The sequence below is a fragment of the Diabrotica virgifera genome, chromosome 7, assembly GCF_917563875.1.
Source record: "Diabrotica virgifera virgifera chromosome 7, PGI_DIABVI_V3a".
Lineage (NCBI taxonomy): Eukaryota > Metazoa > Arthropoda > Insecta > Coleoptera > Chrysomelidae > Diabrotica > Diabrotica virgifera.
In genome coordinates, this window is record NC_065449.1 from 94,412,599 (window position 1) to 94,432,913 (window position 20,315).

General features: G+C 33.3%; 1 protein-coding gene across 1 annotated transcript in view; it reads right to left on the reverse strand.

Annotated features, from left to right (window-relative positions):
- Positions 1 to 20,315, reverse strand: part of LOC114327511 (vacuolar protein sorting-associated protein 11 homolog) — a 91,833-nt gene that overhangs the window by 45,717 nt on the left and 25,801 nt on the right. Inside the window, exons 5-9 of the mRNA XM_028276150.2 lie at positions 17,314 to 17,482; positions 12,248 to 12,337; positions 11,694 to 12,141; positions 6,882 to 7,167; positions 3,937 to 4,205 (exon numbers count right to left, since the gene is read on the reverse strand). Of these exons, the coding sequence (XP_028131951.1) occupies positions 3,937 to 4,205; positions 6,882 to 7,167; positions 11,694 to 12,141; positions 12,248 to 12,337; positions 17,314 to 17,482 (1,262 nt within the window). The remainder of the gene's footprint in view (positions 1 to 3,936; positions 4,206 to 6,881; positions 7,168 to 11,693; positions 12,142 to 12,247; positions 12,338 to 17,313; positions 17,483 to 20,315) is intronic.

Below are 20,315 nucleotides of genomic sequence, written 5' to 3' on the forward strand. Positions count from 1 at the left end.
CAACAACGAAGTGATTCACGAACTATTGTATCCAGTCTGAACATAGGTTTACATTGGGAAAAAAAAGTGTACCAGTTTTTTATGACGGGAAGTGTACCTCGTATAATATGGATAAAATTTTATATCTGATGTTAGGGTCCTGATCACAAGCGTTTATAGCTGATTTCACCCGAAGTCACGCGCTAGTTTCTAGTTTTAAATTATATGAAATTTTCATTTGCATTTTTACGTACAGTTTATTAGGTTTAATGCGTGTTTAGCAGTGACTCCTTTGTCGCTATCTAAAATTGCTAAATGACCCTAAATTGCTGTCCCGAGATGCAAGTTGACTTTGAGGTCGGTTATCTCGAAGATGGTTTGAGATATCGAAATGCTGTTTTCAGATTTAGATTCAGGAGACAACAGTACATCTGTTAGGTATCTATAGGTATCTATAGGTAAATCGGCTCCAAGTATCGCAGGGGCGGCAACGCACGAACGAACAGACTATGCGAAATTATAAACGAAAAAAAAAACATTTTCGTTGAAAAAAATTCTAAGAAGATAAACCGAGCGTTCAAATGGAATAAATAAATTTATTATTAACGCATAACATATTTATTAAATCATAACATTCTCAGCACTTATTATTTACGAATCAACGAAGCTTCGCGAAATTCATTGTTTTGAGAACTGTGTGAACTATTGTAGTGTTCTAAAGAGTTTCTGAGATATCTTACTGTTACATTGGCCTCCTTACAGTGAATTGTATTGCTTAATCATGGTGGAAAAATATCGAAAATCTATTCAGATTGTTACATTGCTGGAAAATGGAACAAGCCAAAGGGATGTCGCAAGACAATTGAATGTTAGTGGTCCAATTCTGCAGACAACTTACCAACGATCTATTGAGACCGAGTTTCAACAACGGCGACCCGGTATGTGCGCAGAAAGGAAGATAATAGTCATAAAAGATCACGGTCTCACTATTGCTGCATTCCAAACCGTATGTAATCTGCTCAAATGCTCCAAAGCCATATTTAGCAAGTCCAAGGACCAGTAATCAGCATTTCTACTGTTCGACAAAGGTTAACAAAACAGGGTTTGATAGCTTGCAATACAGCAATTGGGCCATTACTACTGCTGCTCACAAAACACGCAGACTTACATTTGTCTTGAATACGTCAATTGGACAATAGACGATTGGGAAAAAGTACTGGCTGCGGATGAGTGTAGAATATCAATTTATGGTAAATATGGTCGAAATAAGTCCCATTGGGCTTGAGAACGTTATACTGTCTTATGGATTATCGTCGAAGGCCGACAAGATCAACCAAAAAAGAAGATGTATTTGGTGATCTTTTTAGTGACTTTCTTAGGTGTGAATCTGTCTTTTTAGTTTACTCCTCCTGGTTTAAAAACAAAGGATAGTATATAGGGCCTTTTTATTTTAAGACATTGAACTTTATAGCAGTCCCACGAAAGGGCGCTATTTGTATAACATTAACACGTCAAATGCCAGTGAAACGTTGATAGAAATAAAATTTGACAAGATGTTGTTATGTCATATTAGGGGATGTTACACAATGAATGACATGGCCTAGTAGCTCAGAGTCGGAAGAGATGTGGGGTGGATTTTTAAAGGATGTTAATGGTATACTCTTATTAGCTTAGAAATAAAAATAATAGGAAAATTAAAATAAGGATGTCAATTAAAAAGAAATAAAATATTGGGCGCCACTGATTACCTTATGGGAACCAAAAATATACATAAAATAGAAATATTAAAAGAAAGATAGCTAAATCAAAATAAAACAAAAACATAGTCAAATAAAAAATATGTAAAATACTTTTACGTGAAAACAAATATATCGTGAAAACAAATATCGTGACTTACCTTATCTACTCTACATATACTCAGCCAATTCTTTATTGTTCTTACGATACAAGAGAAGGAAAAGAGAAATAATAAATTTGTATTTTGAAAATCAAACATTATTTATTAGAACAAAATAGTTATTTATGAAACAGTTCGTGAAGTATGCTTTTTGCGAACGCACGCGATTTTTAGAGCAGGAGCGACAACGGAGCGAGTGCTATACATCGCGTAAGTTCGCAAAAAGTACTTCACGCACAGTTTCATACAATATTTTATCTACGATAAACAAATAAAAAAACTATTACTCTTCGTCACTGGAATTCATTTCTATTCTACAATTTTTAGAACATTGACATTTAAAAATCCTAACTACTTTCAAACCACAAAACTGTCAAAATTTTTGTTGTAAGTCATTGCTCATATTGTCATCACCATGACAACGCGAAAATTAAGGATATCTGATTATATGAAAGTGTGCCAAAAAACCCATTGAAAGTGTGCGAAAAAGTAAATCCCATTTAAAATACATTGTTACTTCACGCACACTTTAAACCCTTCACGCACTGCTATCTATAATGACAGTTTTCACAAACTAAAAACTTATACATAATATGACATAGAGTAGATAAAATGAATTTACGAATCTGTGATCTCACGGTGTTACAAACTGAGATCGAGATTACCAAACAAAAAAAATGAAAGAAAAGTTCTACATAACAAAAAAGTATACCTTGTGTTACAATCATTGTCCTGTTTCTTCTTGGTGGTTGTTAAGACCAAAGCGCGATTTCACTTCACTAAAGTCACTTTATAAATGATTGATACAGCAACAGTACATAATTGATAAAACCATAGTTCATAGAAAAATCTTTATAGAAAAATTCAGCATTGTATGCATCTGCATTCTCAAAAACAAATTAGTTCTACTCGAACAAAAATATTAAAAGTGATTTGTTTTATAGTTCATTAAACGGATTAAACGGAATCAAAAAATATTAAAATGGAAGCAAACTTCATGCTTTAACTAGGGTCTTGAATCTAGCAACACAAAACGAAAACTTCTTCTGCATAATTCCTGGATCTGACTGCATGTAAAAAAAACCGATACCAAAAGTGGTAAACAATATCGACAATAGCCTAACAACAACTAAAATTGCCGGAGTTCACGTACTCTGTCCGCCATGTGTGCCGAGCTGAGCCAAACTCTCAGAGCTTTAGCCAGCCGGCCGGAGAAACTTGTAACTACATTTTAACTTCACTGGAAACTAACTCCAACTCAAAACTAAACTTAACTTGATGACGGCCCTAACAGAACTGAACTTGATGACGGACCTAACAGAACTTAACTTGATGACGGACCTAACAGAACTTACTTGTTGTTTATCAAACTTTGGAGCTCTTATCGTTGAACCACCTATGCTCTAATACAAACACAATTCAGACTTTACGTCGGTAAAAACAATCTACTGAAAGATTTATGACTCTAATTTCTTTGACGGCAAGCTTACCAGCGAACGAAACTGAGACACTCATAAACAACTACGTCACATTCTGCGTAGAAACAGATTATACATTCGACGTTCGTGAGAATCAAGAATTAATTACGTAATACGAAAGATCTGTGAAAAACTTACGATTCTTTGATAAACAAATATGGATTTATACCAGGGGCGTACTATAGATATGATCTTAACACAAAAAAATTAAGGGGTGGTCAGTGACCTTCGCACCGTTACAACTTTAACATTAGCCAATGAAACTTCATATTTTGTAATATTTTGTTTGAAAACTTTGTGGAAAAAAAATTATTAAATTCAGTTTGTGATCACTTTAAAGACATTTTTTCTTGCATTTCTCATAACGTCGATCCAATTGTCAGGTGTATAAATAAGCTGTTAAACCGCCCTACCTCCAAAGTTCCCAAATGCACATTAACACGGCTTTATAAGTAGGGTGGGTTTTATGATCGCATATAATATTTTTATAAAGACCAAAATTGTTTATTCTATAAAAGCGAAAAATCGTGTTCTATTAACATTTATACCACAAAAGTGGAATGAGAAGAAAACGTAATTTACCTCCTAGTGCGTCCTGCATATTGTTCGTTGTTTGTTTATAATAATTAGTACAAAGCCTCTTCAGAAGTTGTGTGCTTTCATGCGGTGCATGTTCTACCAATATTGGACCATATCGTCGCATATAATCCTCTGCCTCCCAAAATTTCAAACTGGAGATATATTCAATAACTTCAGTATATTTTTGGTGGTCTTCGATTTGAAGTTTTATGTACCAATCATGTTTATCGTGTTTCTTAGCCAACATGAGTGCTTCAGCTGGACTCCCCTGTCTAAAATTGTAAAGTATAACTTTATTTTATGTAGATGTGTTAAAGTTTAATCAAACAAATATTAATAGTTTCTTAAGACACCATTCCAAGGTGTGCTAAAGCCAAGAAAGAAAAAAGAACTTATTGAATATTTTCTGAATTCTGTATCTATTTTAAGTTACGTTACTTAAAATTATTTGTCAGTATTTTTTGTCCTTTTTGGAGTGTTTATGCATATATTGGAGTGTAAGGGGTAATGGGTGTATATGTATACAGTGAGCACGTAAAGGTTGGAATAAATTCATTTTCTCGAGAATGGACGATATTGGAAAATAATACCGAAATAGGTCAATTTTTATTTTTAAATTGCGACTTTTTGACATGTGTCATACTAGTAACGTCACCCATCTGGGCGTGATGACGTCATCTAGAATTTTTTTAAATGAGAATAGGGGTCGTGTGATAGCTTATTTGAAAGGTAATTCAATTCTCTATTCAGTAATATAAACATGAACATAAATACTTAAGTATACAAGGTGTCCAATAATTTTTTTTTATTAAATTTATTGACATAAAAAGAAGAATGTGTGTAATTTATTTAACTCAAAATACATTTTACTGCTATCAGAAAACAGGAAATAATGTTTATTAACAAATTAATATCGTTTTTTGCTTAAATTCAATATTAAAGCCGCCACTCACCTTCCTCTTGACAGTTTGAACATTTAATTTAAGGGAAAAGCAATGATTATTTTTCAAATAATCATTTTTTTCTGTTTTCTAAGAATAGTAAAATGTATTTTGGACTGAATAAATTACATGCATTCTTCTTTTTATGTCAATAAATTTAATTTAAAAATTTTTTTAGACACCCTGTATAAATAGTTATTTAAATGTTTATATTACTGAATAGAGAATTAAATTACCTTTCAAATGAGCTATCACACGACCCCTATTCCTATTTAAAAAAATCATCGATGACGTCATCACACCCAGATGGGTGACGTCATTAGTATGATATATACGCCAAAAAGTCGTAATTTAAAAATAAAAAATAAAAATGACCTGTTTCGGGATTTTTTTCCCAAATCGTCCATTCTCGAGAAAATGAATTTATTCCAACCTTTACGTGCTCACTGTATGAATATAATACACAGAACCAATTGTCAACCTCACGTGCACGTGGTGCTCTCCGCTAGATAAGTAACGAGACTCTGGCGACTGAGTCGGTATAAGCAGTATCCCATTTAGCCCACAGCTTCGGGTGGAGGAGCTAGTAAGTGGTAAGCACTACATTAAAAATCCGCCAGTATATCCCTGGTACGACTATCATGGTAATAAGTACTAAATACAAAATAGTTACTGATCATGATTCATGGGAATCTGAGACCAACATCTGGCAGGGGTAGGGAGGACACAGACTCCCAGGTCGTTAGAAGACGAAATCTTTATAGAAAGGACAAAATATACAGTATGCGGCAAAATAAACAGTACTGAAATAAATATTGAAATGTTTATGATTATTTATATACATATTTAATGGGTCTAGGACGTTTCATCGCCGCCAGTTCATCGCCGCCGTTTCGATGCCGCCAATTCATCGCCGGCCGATTCATCGCCAGTCAGTTAATCGCTAACTGATATATTTCCGAATTTTCGACAGTTACATTTATTATTTATTTTTAGTATTAATTAGAAATTCTAGGAAATGCGAGATATGACCATTCCCGTTGCCATACTTAATCTTTTAATAGACTTTGAAACTTTTATAATATAAAATATAATTTAACACTACAAATTTAATACTATTTAGTATCAAATTTAGGGGAAGTAGAAATAGAACAGTAAATTAATGTAATAATATTTTTTATCTTTTTAATTGTCATAAGTTTTGAACTGAATTTAATGTCGTGTCGTGTCATCTCCCATAATACAAAATCAACTGACTAACTGGCGATGAAACGGCCGGCGATGAAACGGACGGCGATGAAATGGACTGGCCATGAACCGGTGGCATCGAAACGGCGGCGATGAACCGGCGGCGATGAAACGTCCCATTCCGGTATTTAATATACATGATATAGCATATAAACATTATTCACGACGACATTCCTGATGTTAACACTGGAGAAAACCAGTTGGAATAGGAAATTGGAATTCGAAATTTGGTAATCGAAATTACAATTTACGGTTAATCTTATTTGTTAATATTATTTTCGTGTCGAAAAAAGGCTTCGTGGCGATTGTTATAATCTTTTGCACTGAGGCTGAAAAACATTTGCGTCAATTGTGGTCACGGGAAAACTTTTGTGAAATATTCGGCAGCAAATATTTCTTGGAGAATTTTTGTCCGGAATTTTTTTGTCCGAAAAAATTTGTGTGGATTATTTGACCGTAATTTTTTGTGGTGATTTTTTGTCCGGAGATTATTTATCTGGGGATTTTTTGCCTGGGAATTTTTTGTCCAGGAATAATTTGTAAGGATTCTTTGTCCGGGATGTACTTTGTAGGGATTTTACACCAAATAAATACATCTCACATAAAACTTAACCTGATTACGGTTTATTCACCAATGACATGGAACGAAAAATGAAATAGAAACGTTCTATCAACATATTGATGAGGCTTTGAAAATAGCTGAGAACAACTTTTCGAATATTTTTAGAGTTAAAGAACAAAATTAACGTTAAAACATACCTGCATACTTTAATGGCAACATCCACATCGTAATTAAAATCTCCATCTTTTGACAAAATAAACTCTTTCAAGCTATCGGATTGGCCGACAGAGTTATTTAGTTTGGTGTAACAATTTAGCAAAAGCGTGGTATGATCTTCTGTTGCGTGACCTTGTTTATGTAAAGCATTCAAATACATCGTAAGCTTTTCTATATGTTGAGAATCCAAAAATTTTCGGATTACGTAGCTCGGTTCTAGCTTTCCAATAGTCTTTATGTATTGCTCAATGGCACCAGAAAAATCACCTAAAAAGATAAATTGTAAAAATAGATGCGACCAAAAATGAATTGTGAAATATATAAAGAATGTCCATAACATGTAAATTTGTATGTATTTAATATTTATTTATTGGTCCTGACGTTAGTAACTAAATACAGCAACTAAGTAGTCTAATGTTATAGATTTAACATAAAATAGAAATTTCATGTTATAGATTTTGAAGATTAGGCTCTAACAATGGAAATTGCATAGCGACCGGTCAATGGAATTGATAACATTTATTGATCTCACGAAAATCGTGAAAAATGGCAAAAATCGCACGTTTATTTATTTAACAGCTTTATGGAAACTGACTTCATTTGAAGCAAAATGCAAGAACTGCATACGAAAGCAAATTTAAAACGCATATTGATTGTTGTCCGTAGGACACTGGCCAAAAGATATTGAATTATTAAAGTCGAGTGGATACAAATTTGATGTAAAAAATTTGACTTCGCGAGGGCATAGACTGTCGAGAAAGAGGAAAAGTCGGCAAATTAATAGTTTTTTACGTTTTTCGCAAATATTACGAAAACTATGCGGTTTAGCGTGAAGAAAGTTTATTTTTCTTCTTTAATGGCCTTTGGGAACTGCGCCCATTTAGCCAGTTGAAGAAGGTTCTATACAAAAATATTCTACGTCAAATTTAAAACAAGAAAGGTCCTATGCATAATTGTTCTAAAATCAAGGGTGTAAAAGTGGAGGTGTTTCATATTTTTTATATTTTTTTGGGCAAATTATAATATTATTACTGAGGAAACTAATTTTCTTCAACAGGATTGTGTTTTGTAAATGTAACTTGCTATTTCAGTAGCTGGTTTGTAAATGTAACTTGCTATTTCAGTAGCTGGAGGTATGTTGGTGATAAGCCCTTGAACGAACGTCAACCTCACCACCTTCTCAAGGGGTGCTACTTTTTAAGGGAAAACAAGACCTAGGTCGAATAAACCTGTGGTACGGAGAAACCCACTCTGAACTTTCTATGGACAATGTCGTATGAATATCTTTCCAACAGTAAATTCCAACAAAATAATTTTAAATATCCGAAATATTTTTTGGATAATAATGATGATTATAATGCAATGACTTTCAAGTAAACGTATTCATCAGTTCAAGTAAACTTATTGATCAGTTCAAGTAAACTTATTCATCAGTTTCAGTCCTCTTCAAATACAACATCGTCGTCTCCTACATTTTCGTCTACGATGGTTATGTCCCCATTATCACATCTCAGGTCCGAGCAATTGCTGCATATGCTTGAGCAGTTTAGACCACTTTTTCTACACTCACGGGATGCATTCGTCTTTGCAAGTACACACTATGAGGGAAAGTAATTCCTCGAGAGTTGCAGCACGTGGCACGTATTGCTGTAATTGGTGTCAGGTATTCGTTAATCTTATTCCGACCCACTCAAGCGGATTCTTCTTCTCATTCAGCCACTGCTGTACCTGGCCGTAGGTTCTGAACGAATGCTCGCTGGAAGCTCCTGAAGTGGGGGGTAGTGCAGCTAACTTGAGTAAATAATATGTTTTTTCCTAATTTTGTATATTTTAATGTGTCTCACAGGAGGAATATCGTTCCGCTAATTTCTATCCTCATTTAATTCGTCTATTAATCTTAAATAATTAATAAAATAATCTCTCTCTCCATTATCAATAATAATATAATAATGTTATTAGATATAAGCAAGCAAAAGCAACTAATGTATTTAGCAAGTTTGTAAGGTTATGAATACAAAACGTCAAGTTAGTCTCGGCTTAAACCTGCTGTTACCTCGGATTAAATTTTAGTCCGAGACTAAAGAGGGTTTAGCTTAGTCCATCGTTAGTCGCTGTTTATTAATAGGAAAATAGGTGTTATAAATAATGGAATTAGTTTATTTAAAAGGTTTTGGTGGTACTATAGACGAATACTGCGGATCTCATGTTGATCGAGTGACCAATTTTTGAAGTTCTCCACAGAACGGGAAAAAACGTGAAGTATGTACTTATCACGATAAAAAACGGGAATCAGTGTAATTTGAACATAATAATGAGAGATATGGTATTTCGGTTGGTTATTGAAGGGAAATTGTTTTTTAGGAGAGGCCATGGAAGATCACATAGCTCCTGGATGCATAATATAAGAATTTGGTTCAATATAATGAGCGCATGCCTGTTTTGAGAAGCAGTAAACAAGGCCAAAATTGCTAATGTTCGTAATTGATAGGTACTATATAAAGAAGACGAAGCTTAATTCTGCTCTTTGTAAATGCATGGAAAAATATTGCACAGGAGCTTACAGAACTTTTACTAGAGAAACACTATACCAGAACATCAATATGATTTTTCAAAAAAAAATCCATATTTACCAATGTTCTTACCAAACCAATAGACACTTGCATATGATAAGCATGAACGCATGATAAACATGAATTATATTGATCTGATTCATCATTACTTTGAGAAAACCTGTGATAAAGTACCAATAAATTACATATACAAAATCCACCACTTTGGAGTAAGAGGAGATTCATCTCAGAACGTAACTTCCAAATTCGAGTAGAAAATGCATTTTTAGCGAAGAACTAAATAAACAGTGGCGTTGGTCAAGGCTCTGTCTTTGAAACTTTGCTATTTATAGCCGACTTAAGTGATCTCTACCAACGCTTAAAAACAAAAACCAAATCTTTTGCAATGACAAAAAGGTATATCGAAACCCATTGCTGCAATATGGTGACATATTGAGGCAGATATAAAGCAAAGAGATCTAGGAATCACCATCATTACTGATCTAAAATGGAAAACACATAACAATAAAATTATTTAGAAGTCTCCCTCACTAATATATTTAATACAGCGACCATTAGGATACATTATTTACAAAGAAATGGCATTGGAGTTATACAAATATGTGAGGCCAAAACTTAAGTTTGCACAATCTACGGTAAATCCATAATATGCGAAAGTTTCTTAGCAGACAGACAGAGTACAAAGACTATTCACCAAATTACCTGACATATGAGAGTAGAGTAAGCCAGCTAAACCTTACCACCCTCAAAGATAGAAGAACAAGAGATGACCTGTTTGAAACATTTAAAATACAGAACGGCTTGATATCTGGATATCTACCATTTCAGCAATAACACACACGTTAAAGGTAATAATCTAAATTTACTGAAAAGAAAATGCAATAAATTATTAAGAGCGTATGCAAAATTTCGGCTAATGATTTTTAAATGCATTAATTTTTTTCGAATCCTGAAAAAACTAATAAGTATTTTTGAAAAATTTAAACGCAGAATGAAATATTACATTATAACAGAGGGCCGAAAGTCCCTGAAAACTTCTATTGGGACCGTGCAAGTTCAGAAAAGCGACACCTGGTTTCATAGCTCGGCAACTTTTTTCGCACTCTTAATTATATTGGCCAATCATATTGATCCTGGTTGCTGGATAATTGCCCAGGCCGTAGCCCAAAAAAAAATTATAAGAAGAAAAAGTAAGATTTAGGTTATGTTATTAAAAGGTAAACAATTGTATGTAGTAAATAAAATGAGTTAATAAAATGCAGTACTGCAAGCAAAATACAATTAATTAAATATACTTTTACATAATAATTGCATATCATATCAATATTGTGAGCAACATATGTTTCTTCTTTAATGACAGTAGGTATGAAATATACGTCAATTTGACAATTTCAATTGATAATATGAATTATTTAAGAAAGTTACAAGATTTCTCCGCTATTCGCGCACGATCGTTTCTCGTATCCCCTCCAAGTACTTGCACACCGCGAATAATGTTTTTAATAAGTTACAGGGGTGAAAAACTAAGAGAAAATTGAGTGCGATTTTTAATTTTAAATATCCCATTCAAAAGAAACTTTTTCTTTATTCTAAGGGACTTTCGGCATTCGGTAATAATGTAATCTTTCATTGGCGTTTAAATTTTTCAAAAATATTTATTACATTTTTCAAGATTCGAAAAAAATTAATGCATTTAAAAAAGCATTGGGTCGAAATTTTGCGCCTACACTCTTAAAGGTCGCTGCATATTATCATGCACGTAGCGTTTCCAGCACGTAGCGTTGTCTCCGAAAAACCTGAGTTTACTGAAAGGTGTCTGATACGATACGTTCCGGACAGTGTGAATTGTTCATATTTAAAACAATTTAATCATATTTTTGGGAAACTAAACGCTACGTGCATGATAATATGCAGCGACCTTTAGAAGAAACTTTGAGTCAAAGAGTAGTTTACCATAGGAATAGACTGAGTAAGGACACAATAATTAGTTCTACATCAAAAAACATTCTAGTAAAATATATCAGGAAAGGTTGGCCCAACATAGTAATATATACTAATGAAGTTGTGCTTCTTGGGCGATTCACAGCACAAACTTTACAAACCAACATACTTCCCTGAAAGTTGCAGTAAACGCTTCATTGGACATATTGTATTGAATTAGGAATTCTTTATAAAACTGATCAAACGTTTTATATAAATTAATTTAGTATTTGTTTTACTTACTTTTTTCACACAAATGATCCCCATATTGCTTGAATATATTAACCAAACCATCGGTATCGTATTGTTGACTCTTTGCAATCCTAATTGCAATATCATATAAATTCTTCTTAAACAGCAGTGACAACTTTGACTGCAAATCTTTTTCATCCAAATGATAAAGTTTATTATTTTCATCCAGAATATAAAAAGAACCCCATTCGTTCAAAACAGCTTTAATTCTGGGCATTGTAGTTGAAAATACAATAAACTTATTATGTATATCTAAAACTGTTATGAGGTTACTTTCTGAATTGTTGGATGGGGTTTCTGTGGGCATGGTTGTTAGGTTTGCAGAACGAGTTGTTTTGGATATAATAATAAGGTAATTTCTGAACCATTCCAACATTACTTTTTCGCCATCTACTGCGTAACATGGGCCTCTACCATCGGAAGTGTAACAATATATGACCTAAAATATACAGCTGAATAATTATCAGTATATGTACGCTCATGAAATACTGGTAGTATTTTAAAATCCCTCCCATCGTACAATAAAAAATAAAACAAATACTTACATCATCTCTACCAATCATAAAATGATTTTCTTGCATGGAATCTGCCAGTACACTACATTTTTTGGTACATCCAATATTATCCAAATGATACTAAAAACAATCAAAAAGTTAAAAAATTAATAACACAGCAGACCTAAAAATTATTTTAACAACCACTTGAAACAATCAAAGAATGTAATTGTAAAAAGGTGCTTGTGGTGAAGTTTCAAGCTGCTCTTGGAAAAGATATACACTCACCGGCACAAAATTCCGCCACCCAAAATTTTTGATTAAGTTTGACAATCTATAACTTTATTATTTGTACTCCGATTTTCAAGATTCTTGCATCAGTTTGTAGGTTACATGTATGTCGTTTGTTATTACCCCGGTAACAATTTTTTTTGCTTAGATAGGCATAGGCATTTACGGGGGTGAATGGAAGCGTTGTAATTTCTCCTTTATTGAACTTTAAAAAATTCTGAGGAAAAATTGGAGGGCTGATTGTGTTTCATACTCCTTTTGTGTTATCCTGGAGGTATCGCTAAGGTTTTGTTTTTTGAATTATCCGAATATCTCTTTTATTGTAAGAGCCAGGGCCGGCGATAACGGGCCTGCAAGGGATGCATTGCAGGCGGGCGCCCCTGTTTGGGGGCGCCAAAATGAGCATCTTTTTCTGCTAGTGTTACACAAAATCATGAAAAAATTAATTTTTTTCAAATTTTGCAATGCAGTAGAATTTTATTCACGGCTCCAGTATGCGTAGTGTGTGGCGAACACTCAGTTTCAAAATGCTATGGATTTTAAAATTTAAAATTAGAAATTTAAACAAGGAAAATAATTTTTTTAGATAATAAGAATTAAATAAGATATTTACATCCTAATTACATTTTGTACCATTGGCAGAAGATAAAATATCTAAATATAGGTACCTAATTAAACCGAAGGGCGCCTTAGCTGGTATTGCAGGCCAGCGCCTTAGCTGGTATTGCAGGCGGGCGCCTTATACCCTAGCGCCGGCACTGGTAAGAGCTGTAAATAAAAACTAGCTTTGAAGGTTTATTTCATTAAAATTATCAAGCGCACTAAAATTGGAGGGAGATCGACCCAAACCAGGCTCCAGAGAATTCTATAAAGCAATTTCCACTGAGAAAAGAGGACATAGAACCAATTCTATCCATACACTGAGAGACAATCAAGGTCATATGATAATCGACGATAAAGAACTAACAGAAGAATGGAAAGGGTATTTCAGGGACCTTCTAAACATCATACAGGAAGAACAGCAAAAAGAAGAGATCTATATCACAGCGGACATGCCCGTCGAAAATCCCTCTTTTGAAGAAACCCAAAAGACGTTAAATAAGCTGAAAAATCACAAAGCGCCGGGTACGGACGAGATACCAGCAGAACTTCTGAAATATGGTGGAGACGCACTACATAGCTAAATCCAACACTTAATAACACAAATATGGTTAGAAGAAAGGATACCAGCAAGATGGAAGGAAAACATCATAGTGCCTATCTACAAAAAAGGGGACAAAACAAAATGCGCGACATGTAGAGGAATTTCACTCCTAAACACAGCATATAAAATCCTCTCAAACATCATTCTTAGTAGACTAACCCCTATGCTGAAAATGTCCTAGGAGAATATCAAGCCGGTTTTAGGGCAAACAGATCCACAATAGATCAACTATTCACGCTGAGACAGCTTCTAGAAAAGGGATGGGAGTATAACAGACCCATACGCAATCTCTTCATAAGACTTTCAACGCGGAACGGAATAGGAATAGCCGAACTGAACCGACTACGCACAAGTCCTGTAGTCGGTTCAGTTCGGCTATTCCTATTCCGTTCCGCGGAACCTTAAGTTCGTTTTACGGCTACTGCTAGCGTAAATTTGTCGCCCGTGGAGCCTTAGCCTTAGCCTCAAAGGGGACCGTACAGGTAAACAAAAAATCCTGATCTCGATAAATCGAAATGTTCGATTTATTCCACAGACATTCTAGACTTCTCCGGTACCAGCCTCAAATATTATAAAAAGACGTGACGGAACGAGTTAGTTGAATTTTAATCATCGAGACAGATATACTCTTTCTCAGAGGCTTCTTTCAGTGCGTGACAGTTTTTCGATTTCTTTCTAACGCATTAAGTTGGAAGTGACAGAAAAAAAGGTATGTCCGTGAATATACTCATTTATAACATTTATTCTAATTGTTGATATAGGGCGCTATAATAAAAAAAAATGATTTACGTATTATCTATACGACTATAATCTGTACAATAATTTATACGATTATACAAATCAAAGAACATACCTTTTTATAATTGCAATAAACACGGTTGATTTGCTTTTATACCAAATTGCAAATAAAAGGGTAATAACCTTTTCATATTTGGCTGATTACGATTCTGACAACTGTCAGATTTAACTAAAATGTCATGCAATGATTCCCTATATTATTAAAATCATATATGACGTCAAAATTAATGACACAGTGAAAGACTGAGAAGAACTTTATATTTTATTCGTATAGATATGTAATACGTAAATCATTTTTTCCGATTATACCGCCACCTATCAACAACTAGAAAAAATGTTAGAAATGTCTATAATCACATACGTACCTTTTTTTCTGTCACTTGTGACGCAATGAAAACAGCCTCTGAGAAGCACCATAGTTAGTTTTTATTTGTACGAGATGCGAAATTTAAAGTAAATTCTAGTTATTATCTGTTCGTTATCTTGAATGTGTATTTTTTTTGTGTGAATTTGATGGCCTTGGCCGAGCCAATTAGCCAGACATTTTGTTATTTTAAAAACAAACAAATTTGATTTTTCAATCAGAGGAATTTTTTCTGTATTTCTAACTCTAAATACATAACAAACTAACATTATTATCTACAATTATTATCTAAATAATACTCTGTTTTGGTTGTTCATTTTTTTTTGTAAATTTTTATTTTTTTTGTATTTTTTGTTGTATTTTTTTATATTGTTAATTTGTTTTTTTTTATTATTTTTTTATTGTTATTTTTTATAAATTGTTTTTTTTACTACGCTAAGACGTAAACCCGATTCAACCTCGCGGAGGTTTACATCTTCTTAGTTTTTTTTTGCTTTTTTTGCTTTTTCTGTTTTTTTTGCTTTTCTTTTTCTCTTTTTTTTGTTCTTTTCTTTTTTCAATTATAATATACAATAATTACTTAAATCTACAGGGTTTAAAAAAAATAACAACAAAACAAACATGTTTGTTTTGTTTTAACAAACATGCCTGCTTTGTTTTAACAAAATTTCTTAAATACAGGGTAAATTTTATTGCTACAATCTATATTTACAGTTTTTGATGTGTTCGTAAATTGTTTTTAATATATTAATATCTTCAGAAAATATCAAATTGTTCAGGTAGACGGGAAGTGGAATTTTTAATATATTAAGATTATCATAAAATTTGTTTATATTTACTGATTAATGTGAACATTCGAGGAGAATATGTAGTAGATCACCTTCTTTTCCACACTCACAGTTAGGTGACTCTGTGAGACCCAAACTGTACATATGAAGGGGGGTAAGAGCATGATTACATCTCAATCTATTTATAACTCTTATGAAATGGCGATTTGATACAGAATGAAACCATCTTTTAATGGGAATTTCAGGCTGCATTTGTTTGTAATTACTACCAGTTCTCGTGTTTCGATAATACCTTTGCCAATTTTCTTTTTGGTGTCGTCTACTAATAATATCAATATCCGAAATGGGTAGTAAGTTCATGGGAAGTTCTTCGCCTATTTCTAGGGAGGATTTGGCTAGCCTGTCTACTATTTCGTTACCACTAAGGCCTGCGTGTCCCTTTATCCATGATATAATGATGTTTTTTCCTAAATTTGCAATTTTATTATAAAGAGTCATAATTTCCAGTTCTATATGATTGAGTTGTTGGAACTTATGTACGTTAGTTAGTCTATCAACGACACTCTTACTGTCTGTAAATATTATGCAGCTATAGGGTTCGTTACTAAATATGTGTCTTAAAGCAAAAAGTATCGCTATCATTTCAGCGGTGTATATCTATGATTCACAAGGCAATTTGAATAATTTTTTAAATCCACTTTGAATATTGATTATTGCACATCCTACTTTGTTTTGTACTTTGGATCCATCTGTATAGTAAAACTGATAATGTGGCCATTTATGAAGTATAAATGATTGAAAATGGCTGGATTTAAATTAATATCCATAAAAAAAGTATTAATTTGTTTTGAGAAAATTTGAAAATGTATTATTGAATATGTATTAGAAAATTGAATATGTATTAGTGTAAAATAAATATTGTAAAAATAAGTTTGTGTAATAAAAGAATATAAATTAAGTGTTTTTATTTAAATATAAGTTAGTAAAAATAATAAATAAAGTCAATCGTGTAACAGCACGAACATTATTGGGGGATACTCCTATATATCAAGTCGCCTATGGCTTGATAATACGGAAAGAGTCAACCAGAGCTCAATCTTTTTGATGCCATAGGTATAATTCACTTATCTCTTAGTTGGGATGAGTGACTTTTCCCCTTAGAGGAAGTGAAAGTCGTTACGGCTTAAATCTGGATAACATTGCAGTAGTTAAAACAATCACACAGATGTTGGAGAACATAACTTTTTGTGTTAAAATTGGTAACATACTGATCACCTAATTTAAGAAAATTAAAGAACTACGTGAAGGGTGTAGTTTGTTCCCGATTCCATTTAAAATTCAGCTAGATATAGCTCTCTTCTATTGGCGAACTAAATACACCATATAGGTACATTCTCCATTATGTGGATGATCAAGTTATTTTGTACAAGAATATAATAATCATTTGGAATATACGACTAATTTATTTGAAGATTTACATTTACACGCTTCTGTGCCCACGTAGAGAAGCAGTACTCGTCTGTCCCTTATTCAAAATCTTAAACACGTAGGAGTACAACACCGAACACGCTAAATCTCGTGGCAAAGTAAGCTTATTCTTTAAGTATGTACGTCAAAAACAATCCAAACTGGGAGCTAACTAATTAGGATTTATTTCAAAATAATCACATACCTTTTGCTCTTTGTCTTTTTGTGTAACATTATAAACAAGGACGGATGTTTCGGTTGCAACAAAAAGAAGTATACTAGCTGCTGTTGTTTTAAAAGCCAATCCTGTAATGATAGCATTTGCTGCCCTCAGAAGAGTTTGCTTAGAACTCCTATCTCTCGTGATATCACCTCTAAAAATATGGATTACAAAGAATATATTAGCATTTGTGTAGAAATTATTCTACCAATATGCATTTCTGGTCAATAAAGTATTTTCAACACAGTAGTATTGAAATAATAGTCACCCTTAACATGGCAAAGGACACCGCACACATCATATGGAAAATATGTCACTCAAATGCATTAAAATTTACAATAGATTCGTCTTAAAATAACAATTGTTTTATATAATTGCGCCCACTCTGAATAACGGCGTAAATTGTAATTAAATATTATGTAAATCACATTTTTGAAGTCCGTAAACGTGTCATTCATAAACACTATTGGTCTATTTGCTATTGAAAACAGCTTAACCCAGAGTGTGCTAAGCCGATTAGAGGAACTATATACTTTGGTACGACTGACCAAATTATATCTACTTTATTATATATAAGATAAGAGTAAGCCTCTGCCTTAATACCTGCAAAAAGATTTATGAACTGACGATTCACAAATCTCTAACTCACATATATGGCCATTTGATTTTAGATTTATTTATATCAATTTTCGCTGTTATTAATCAAAATTCAGGGTTGGCGCAATGATATGAAATGATTGTAATTTCAAGACGAATCTATTAATGTAAATTTTATTGTATTTGAGTGACATTATCTTATTTTCCATAAGTTGTGTGCGGTGTTCTATAGTACTGACGGGGTCCGGACAAATAATCCCAGACAAAAATCCCCACAAATTATCCCTGGACCAAAAATCCCCAGACAAAAATCCCCGAACAAAAAATCCCCACAAAAAAATCCCAGACAAATAATACCCACAAATTTTTTTGGACAAAATATCCCCAATCAGCTAAAAAAGACTACTACCATAACCGTTTGGAGAGCTCAAAAAGTGTTGCAAAAGAAACTTGGTCCATAATAAACGATCTTCGAAATAAAACCCACGCTGCTAAAAAAATTTCCCTGCCAGATCCTGAAAATCTAAATGAATACTTTGTTAATGTGAGTAAAAATATTACATCAACTATTTTGCCACAACAAGATCCCATTGCTTATCTCCCTAATTCAAGAAAGGTCTCGAATTCATTCTTTATAAAACCAGTCGATAAATCTGAACTGATCCAAACAATCAATAGTATCAAAAGCAAATCCTCCTGTAGTACTGATGGTCTATCGATAAAAAGTTTTTCTAATCTCCCAGAAAATGTGTTAGAAGTCCTCATCTCACTAATTAATGATTCCTTTGAGAAAGGTAAATTTCCAGAGTGCCTGAAGACAGCCATCATTATTCCTCTTCATAAGGGTGGTGAAATATCTAATACCTGCAATTATAGACCTATTGCACTACTACCGGTACTCTCCAAAATTATTGAGAGACTCATAAAAGCCCGACTTATGTCCTTTCTAGTTGAAAACAACATTTTATCACAAAATCAGTTCGGCTTTTTAAATAATAAATGCACCACTGATGCCATATTTTCTGTACTACATGAGGTTTATCAAGCACTGAACAATAATCTTCACACTGCCACCGTTTTTTGTGACTACGCCAAAGCTTTTGATTGTGTAAATCATAACATTTTGATAAGAAAACTAAATTTCTACGGAATTCGAGGTATTTCTTTAGATTGGTTCCAATCTTACTTGGATGATAGGAAACAACTGGTTAGAGCAAATGATACAGACTCTAGTCTCAAAAACATTGTATGTGGGGTACCTCAAGGTTCAGTATTGGGTCCTCTACTTTTCCTTATCTTTATTAATGACATCACTAGTTTAAAAATCGATGGAAAAGTCTTTCTTTTTGCTGATGATACCAGTATCACTTGGAGCAACTCAAATATTGCAACTCTTCATGCTACTATAACTTCTGATCTACTTACAATAAAAACGTGGTCTGACTCTAATTTACTCTCGTTTAACGTAGATAAAACAGTAGCATTGTCTTATAAAGGAGTCCTTCAACCCTTACCTCTTAATAACAGCCAGATCAGTACCGTTGATTCTGTAAAATTTCTTGGTATTTTTTTAGACAGCAACCTTAAATGGTCCCACCATATCGATTTGTTAAGGAAGAAACTATCCTCAGCTTGCTATGCTATAAGATCTGTTTCGAATGAACTAAATTTAGCATCTTCCAAAATAACATATTTTTATTTATTCGAGTCACATCTTCGTTATGGTCTTCCTTTTTGAGGTTCTGGTACAGCTGCCCAATTCGATGTTATTTTCAAATTACAAAAAAGAGCAATTAGATATCTGTTTGGCCTCAGAAGAACAACACATTGCAGAAGTTACTTCAAAGATTACAGAATTTTAACCCTTCCATCTTTGTATATTTTAGAAACTGTTTGCTTAATTCGTAAACATCTACATGTCTTTCCACCAAGACCTAATCATGACTACTTCACGAGAAATTCTAAGTTTGACGTCTATATGCCGACCCCGTCCTCTGAGTTAGTAAAGAAATCTATATTATATTCCGCAAAAAAACTTTACAACCATCTTCCTCTACAACTTAAATCTGCAGCATCTTTCCCCAAATTCCGTAAACTGACAAAAGCCTACCTATCTGAAAGACCATATTATTCAGTAGAAGATTTTCTTAATCAATAACTAAGAAATTACAGTACCCTTTGCACAAGTAGTATTTTTATTATCATTGTTTTTGTCTATATTTGGGTGTCATATGCAGCAGCTTAACTTTTAAACTTATTAATTACTAGGTAGACTATGCATTTGCAATTTACTTAAATTTTGCAATTGATTACTTCTGTTTAACTTCATTATCGTTATTATTGTAAATATATTGACGATTTATGTAACTTTAGTAAATTGGATTGTTATT